Source organism: Squalius cephalus (genome assembly GCF_949319135.1).
Source record: "Squalius cephalus genome assembly, chromosome: 20".
NCBI classification, from domain to species: Eukaryota; Metazoa; Chordata; class Actinopteri; order Cypriniformes; family Leuciscidae; genus Squalius; species Squalius cephalus.
Window position 1 is genome coordinate 33,489,859 of NC_137141.1, and position 8,481 is coordinate 33,498,339.

At 34.4% G+C, this 8,481-nt stretch overlaps 1 protein-coding gene across 1 annotated transcript in view; it reads left to right on the forward strand.

Moving 5' to 3' along the window:
• tunar (TCL1 upstream neural differentiation-associated RNA) overlaps positions 1–7,683 on the forward strand; it is a 9,255-nt gene extending 1,572 nt beyond the window's left edge. Inside the window, exon 2 of the mRNA XM_079852598.1 lies at positions 6,614–7,683. Coding sequence (XP_079708724.1) covers positions 6,614–6,799 — 186 coding nt within the window. The 3' untranslated portion in view covers positions 6,800–7,683. The remainder of the gene's footprint in view (positions 1–6,613) is intronic.
• The last annotated feature ends 798 nt before the right edge of the window (positions 7,684–8,481 follow it).

Genomic DNA, 8,481 nt, shown 5'->3' on the forward strand with positions numbered 1-8,481 from the left:
AAGTAGGTGAAACATTTTTTGCACTGATTATGATACACTGAAAGTGTTTTGTTTGAAATATTTATTCTTATTTAGGTAACACTTTATTTGACAGTGGCATTGCTACACGTTATACGCAGTTACTGTAGTTATAACTATAAATTATGCATAATTACATGCAACTAACCCTCAACCAAACCCTCATCCTAACCCTATAGTTAATTATTATTACTCAGTACTTAAATGCATAATTACACTGTAATACTGACACCATAAAATAAAGTAACCCTATTTATTCTAAAGTATAAGTTTGAGCTTTGCAAATGTGTGTTATGAGAAAGTCCTGGTGCTTACAGAAATCAAATCTACCGTATAAGACGCCTCACGGCAGATTTCAGACAAAGCTTGAGGAGTGTTTTCATCTGACATGGATTTGCGCAGGAGTGTGTGTGTGTGTGTGTGTGTGTGTGTGTTTGTATTGGAGGCTGTTTATTTGTACTCCATTTTAAATCAATGCCTACAGCAACACTGTCAGAGCAGGTTAATGTCTTCAAACATTTCATATGCCTGAAATAACTCGAGTGGGAAAAGGTTTGGCCGTTCATTTATCCAGAGAGGTTCATGTATTCAGCTTAGCTGACATTTCTTCTGACGGGTCATCATCTGTGCACTTAATATGTGGACACTCATATGTGTTGGGTTCAAAACCTCCTGCATTATGGAACGGCGTTACACTACATATTGAACATGGATGCAGGGATTCAGACTAATAACATCCAGTCTCAGTTCATCTCATGGGTTGTTCATTGAGATTCAGGTCTGGATTTTGTCATCATTGCATTAAAAGGCCCAGAAAGCCTGTTCATTATAAGAGTGTTGACATATTTTTGTCATGCAAATGCAGTCAGGCAGCAAAATCTTTCAATTTGTCTTCTGTCAGGCTGCTCTTGCAACTTGGTTGCATCAAGTCTGGTTATGTTGTGCCAGGAAATATAATATTTACCAATGCCAAGGAGTGGGAGAAACGCAGGTTCATTTAATCTACAAACTGACTTCAGAGTGCATATTTATGTAGTTAATAACACTGACTGGACAGTAACAAGCAAAGAGATTCCAGCAAAACTTTGTCTATGAAACTTCATGCATACAGTTGTGGCATTAAATGCTTTAAAACGCGAGTGAAGAAGATATTAATATTAATAGCAAAAGTGATATTAAACACAAAAGTGAAAATCATTTACTTTCCATCAATACAAACCTGTATCACATTCTCTCTTCTGTGAAACACAAACGATAATCTTTTGAAAAATGACTGTTTATTTATTTATTTTTATCCATGCAATGAAAGCGATGGTGAGTAAATGATTACATAATTCATAATTTACATGAGTTTTGGTTGAACTATCCATTTAAAGAGCATTTGCTCTGATGTCATTTAGTCTAGTTTTAAATTTCGCTTTAGACTAAGAAAACTAAAAAATATATATTGATCATCAATAGCGTATAGAAATGCTCTTTAGAACGAGAATTGGGGAAAGAAAACTGCACTCAAGTTAAACACTACAACACTAACACAGGAGCATTTCTCTCAGATGCTGAAGCTGAACACTTTGTGGAAGTTTGTGTGATGTCCAGAGCACATGAATATTTAAATCAGCGAGCGCTGAGGCCTTTTATGATTGGCTCTGTGTTGCGAAACGACTCACGGTAACGTTTGAGCATCGCATTCATTTCTCTGGCAGAGTCATTCGGGGTTTACAACACATGAAGTGTAGCGTTAAACACCCTTTTGATTGTCTGAAAAAAGCATCATCACATGTTTTTTTTTAGTCTTTTGCAACATCTGCCGCCACCGTTTGAATGTGCAACCCTATAACAAAGAGCGTTTGCATTCATACTCAGATTGTGCTGGGCAAAGGGATATTTCCAGAGATCCAGATGACCAATGTTCCTGGACTAATGTCACATGGCTTGGCCGGCTCGTGGTGCTGTCGTCCCAGCTGGCCGGCTGGTGAAGTGGTTCTGGATGATTTCCAGCATGTTTCTGAGCTCATCGCAGCTGCTCTCTCTCGTGAAGCTGTTTCCAGACTCTTGTTTCGGGACATCTGACGCTCCAAACCTTCCCGAAACGTCTTCTATCGGCGCGACGCATGAGAGCACATCTAGTGTACAATCAGAGGGTTGGGTTTGAGGAAAGCCCTGTTTATGATACTATGACCAGACGCACAGACAAACAAGGCTGCATTTATTTGATCAAAAATACAGTAAAAACAGTCAAATATTATTGTGATTTAAAATAACTGTTCTCTATGTGAATATAAAGTGTAATTTATTCCTGTGATCAAAGCTGAATTTTCAGCATCATTACTCCAGTCTTCAGTGTCACATGATCCTTCAGAAATCATACTAATATGATGATTTGATGATCAAAAAACATTTTGAAAACAGTTTTATGGAAACCCAATTTTTTTTCAGGATTCTTTGATGAATACAAAGTTCAAAAGAACGCCATTTATTTATTTTGTAACATTATAAATGCCTTTACTGTCACTTTTGATCAATTCAATGCCTCCTTGCTGAATAAAAAGTATTAATTTAACAACAAAAAAATCTGAAAGTTGCGTTTTAACACTTACATTTAGCACAACGTCCCGAAGTCAATGAATGGGTCTGAATGGGTTTTAAGGTTAAATGGCTGAAATAAGGTCTGTGGTGAACACAAACTCAAGACACTTTCACGTTTGTATTCTATGACATAAAACATCAGTATTACCCCACTCGTGATTTGTTTAAGCCGTTATGTATCTTGAAAAAACGTCTAAATGAGACAGTCGAGGAGATTAAACGTCATTACGCTTTTACAGCATCATTATGCTTATAATGACACTCTTACAAACTATTCTAAATCAAACTGTCAGGAAAAATGCTTTTTTTCAGATAAAAACTGAAAAAGTTGTGGGACTGTCCTTTATAGTCTTTAGCTTTTTACTTCTGGCGACAAAACGCCTTCTTGAAGGACAAAACGTGTAGGCATCACACACATTTGTTGATCACATATCTTGTTTATTGCGATAATCCAAAAGCCTATGGGTTTTTGTCGAGGGAACCAGTGTGACGTTAACTTCTGGGTTGGCCTACAAATGTACGTCATACCGCTCTACAGGATTCTAGAAATCCTATGAAAGATCTTTCCGGGAATAAACTCCAATTCCTTCAGGATGCTTTGACTAGGGCATCTATTGTGTCTTTCACTTTCCAATATTCATGACAAAAGGACAGGCACATTGTTGTCCAGCCCTGTGGAGCGATTGAATGCCAAACCACATGAACGACTGCATTCATCATGAATCTGAACCGTGAATGAGTCTCAAGGGATCCCGAAATCACATCATCCCACAGTGTAGCCTGTCAATCTGCCGTCCGACTTCAGGAAAGCTGCTGCCGCAGGATTTATTAGACACGAGACACTTCAACTTTTGCTTTTTATTACAAATAACAGATTTAAACGTATCTAATAATTGTTTTTACTTAATATTTGTTATATGAAGGTTACAATGGAAATATAGATGCACTGATATGAACATTTGGTTCGATACCGATAACCATTAATTCTTTATATCTGAAAGCCGATAAATCTAAATACAAATTTTTATATAATTTTTGAGAGCCTGATTACAAAAACAAAAGTCTCAACATTCAAATCCACATCCCAAAAACACAATTATGATGTTGTCATTATAATTTTATGTAGCCGATATGACAGACTTGTGTTGCACATGTTGCACTGAACTGTATTTTCCTTTTTTTGAACAAATTGAACAAATTTGACAAATTTGAAAAAATGAACAAATTTCAGCCGATACTGATATGGTGGCCGATATATTGCATCCTTTCATACCTTTATCATGTATATTTTTGTTGGCTTTTAGGTATAAAAGTTTTTAACATTTTACCAGGGCTGTCAATCTATATTAATGGATCATGAATTGGGGATTAATTAATCACAAATGAATCGTACATCACAGGGCAAATTAGCACCGATGGCAGTGGAAAGTTATGTGTGTGATCAACTAACGACGCGCAGATTAAAGAACACAATCTAACAAGAGGAGCGCAAATTATGCTTTTTTTGGGAGTTAAATAATGGCGTAAATACCAGTAAATCGACTAGTGTAAACCTTAGTAAATCACCTTTAAATACTCTCCTCACATATATTTTGCGTCTGAAAGGGAAACAGCTACAAATGCATAAGCAATAAGATCAGCTGCAAAAATAACCCTGTCCATGCCTTTCCAGTGCTAATCCTTCACTGGGTGTCTTCAGTAAATCCTGACAGTAGTTTTTTAACCAAAAGAGGGTTTGCCCAAAGTGTTAAGTCAAGTCATTATTGTGTTAAATGAGAAAAGCATTAAATAGGCATTACAAAAAGTAGCTTTAGAAAAAAAAAAAGATAAAACAAAATCAGAAGCTGCATCTGAATTAGTATTTAGAAATACAGTATATTTACAGACCAAAACAGTTTGGTTACAAACATTATTAAAAAAAAAAAAAAAAATTTATATTCCTTAAAAGAAAGAAAGTCAAACTGGTTTGAAATGACATGAGTGTGAGTAAAAAAAAAAAAATTCATTTTTTGGCAAACTATGTAAAATGCTACAAAAAATGTAATGCATGGATCCTCTAAATAAGAAACTAAAACTAATGTAAATGGTGGTAAATGTCTAAATGGGTAAAGGGGCGTTCACACTGCACTTTCATTCCATTGACTTCCATTCAAACGCATGCAAATGCATCAGACCGGGAACGCAAGCCCATTCGCTGTGTTCCAAAGATCAAATTTGGTGAACTCTGACCTGCGAATTCAGCAAATATTTCATTACTACAATATTCATTTCTCGCTAGAAATGACATCAAAAGAAGAAAACAATTTCAAAAACGTACATTTGCACCACCAACCGCTAATTTCAGACACCATCTTTATTTATTTTTAGCTCGACTGTCACAGAATGGAAAGCACAGGATTGTGGGATATCAAAGGCAGGGAAGGATGCATATGCTGCCTTCAAAGGTCCATCAGATGAAGGAATCTCAGGAGACAGGAACCCAAGCTAACTTTAGATTCGGACGAGCCTTGATGCCTTCATACCTGGGAATGCATTGCATCCTCCAAGACAGCATTTTCATTCATTCATTCATTCATTCATTCATTCATTCATTCATTCATTCATTCATTCAATTAGTTCAAATATATAATGTGCTTGTGTTTATGTGATGTGTGGCACCTGTGCAAAACTAATTTCAGGGATAAATAAACTAAACTGAACTGAACTGATAATGCATTTTAAAAATGCTCATATAAACAAAGAGTGAAACGAAACCATGTCAGTATTTATTTGTGCATGTATTGTCCACTGCATTATTAGACAAATGAAGGACCGCAAGTGTGCGCATAGTTAAAGAAACACACTTTTTTTAGCTGCTTTTATTAATGTTTTGCCTCCAGACTCCACACAACTCCAGCAGATTAAAGTACGAAACTAGCTCACTTATAATATTTGTAACATTTATCCATTAATTATTAGAAAGCATAAATGCTAAATAGGGCCAGCAGCGCTAAATACATGTGCAAACAACATCTTTTTCCTGAGTTCAAACACGTTTTGCAGCAGTTGATTATGTTTTATTCAGGGGATGATAGTAATGAATATATTTTTGATGAAAAATCTCTTCCATGCCTTTAATAAATCATTACTCTTGTAAAAGCTTGAGGAAAACCAGTGCAGAGAAACGCTGCAGTGACCATTACGTTTATATACCACTAATTATATTTTATTTAAAATAAAAATATACAAATATTATTATAAAAATTATTGTATTTTTTTTTATTATAAAAGTATTTAAATATTATAAATATTACCAATTATAATATTGAAATAATTTTATAATAAAAATATTAATTCATTTCTTTTTTTTAAATAAAAAAATAAAATTAATAATATATTTGTAGAATTTATATTTACACCTTATATATAAGTGAACATAATGTTGTTCCATATCCAAAAAAATACAATAAAAAAAAAATTCTACCATACTTTTTTTGTGTTTTTGTGGACATGGTACCACAGTCCTACCATGGTTTGCTGAACACATACCATAGTATTTTTTTAAATACATTAAAGCATCATATAAATACTATAGTATATAAATATGGTAATCATTTAGCACCATGTTATATATAAAAGTACAATGGCATTACCGATACCATCATTATACTATAGTACAAACACAGTATATGCAGTTGTTTTATTTGGTTACTACACCGAAAACATTTCACAATTTCACAAATAATTACAGAATAATTACACAATTTCATAAATAATTAAGAGTGACACTTAAATGTGACATGAGATTTTTTATTTTAAACTGTACTTCAATAATCTTTGTTTTATTTACAAATTCGACAGTATTTTCTCCAGTAGTTTACCGTTTTATGAGAGTGTGTTGATGTTTGCAAATCATGTTTTATTCCGTTACTAACATAATAACAAGTATTGATGAAGATTTTCACCGTCTAAATATCGACTGATGGTCAGTGTGTGTGTGTGTGTGTGTGTGTGTGTGTGTTTTCCCCAGATTGGTGTGAGAGGAAAACTGCAGACTTCTCCAAGGAAAATGGTAAACACTGCTCTAAGTGATGAGGAAAAGGGAATTCAAGACAAGGAAAGCAAGGAAGAATCCATTCTGGCCATGCTGGGAATCATCGGGACTATCCTCAACCTAGTTGTCATCATCTTTGTGTACATCTACACAACACTGTAAGATCCAGAACACACACACACACACAGTCACTTTCCCACGGGACTCTGGGATTCTGAGCTTCACGATGATTGGCGGTGGGATTCTGGCACGGGAAAAACAGGCCGTTCCACCAGGGAACCCTGCAAATGTGCTCTCGTATAGAGTTCACTCGCAAGTCCAGAGGGAAATATGGAGGACAGATTCCCTTCAAACACAGACGAAACCATCCGGAACCTCATAACCTGTAAATATGCACGTCATTTCCATATTTCCGGATATTTCCTGCCAGAGAAACAGGACCGTTTCGATGCATGGCTCAATCCGCAGGACGTTCTCATTCAGATTAGATGTTTTTAACAGTAAACATACAGTGAGATTTCTTACACATTTCAGGTTTACTCTTACTTTATTTCAAATGTTGCTGTTTACAATAAATAGCTTATTATTAGACCAGAGTATTGAAATTTTGTCATCAGTGCTGCCTTGAAAGGCATTTTAATACACCCTTGAGAAACACATAATCATTTATAATGACATTTTGTAGTTTGGCTGTAAAACGGTTTCAGGCTAGTTTGAACCATTTTTGTGGTGCGTTAAATTGCATTATTATTTAAATATTTTTGTGCAATGCTTCTTTGCAGATCTTCTTTCTTGTTCAGTATTGTTTTGTGCGGGTTAAAGCAGTTTTAAGACGTGTGGGGTGTTATATTGAAACGTGATTTTCCGTGAAGGTGTTTCTTATGTATGTGCAACTTTTATATATATTACTATTTCCCATTGTTTTGAATAAGAGAGAATCTCGAGTACAGTATAATGGGAAAAAGCGATGTCCGGACGGGAGATTTGTTCTTAATGATCCAAGAAGTTTGATTAAACCATCAAAATGTGAGGAAAATATATTAGGGCTGGGCAACGATTAATCTAATTAATCGCATCCAAAATAAAAGTTTGTGTTTACATAATATTTGTATGTGTACTGTGTATAATTATTTTGTATATAAATACACACATTCATGTATATAGTTAATAAATATTTGCATGTATATATGTTTATACATAATTTATATTTATATATAACAATAACACATTTTTCTTAAATATATACATGCATGTGTGTGTATTTATATATACAAAATATACAGTACACACACATATATTATGTAAACACTCATTTTTATTTTGGATGCGATTAATCACGATTAATCGATGCACAGCCCTAAATATATATATATATTAATTATGAGGGAAGAACAAAACGCTGAACTTGGTTAAGGTAATCATTTGGCAAAAAAAGGAAACCTACAACTATGCAACAACAAAAAAATGCATAGAAAAACAAAAAGCTCACAGGAAAAATACAAACATTGACTAATATCATTAATATTTCATTGGTTCTCTCTTGTTTTTGCATTTGTTCATAACTTATTTGTATGACAGCCTGGCCAGAAATTATGTCCACTCAATTTGGCATGTTTCATTAATATCACAAATTAAACAAAAGTCTCCAAGCACAATATGATTACAAAATCTTTAACATATTTTTATTAACATTTCAATAAAGTTGACGATTTTCCAAAGCCGGACATCCCTTTTGGCCACTACTGTAAACTCAAACAGAGACTGTTGGATATAATACGTTCATTATACTGTACGTACAGACAGTGTTGCCTTAATAATGATCGACACATTGTCACATTCATATC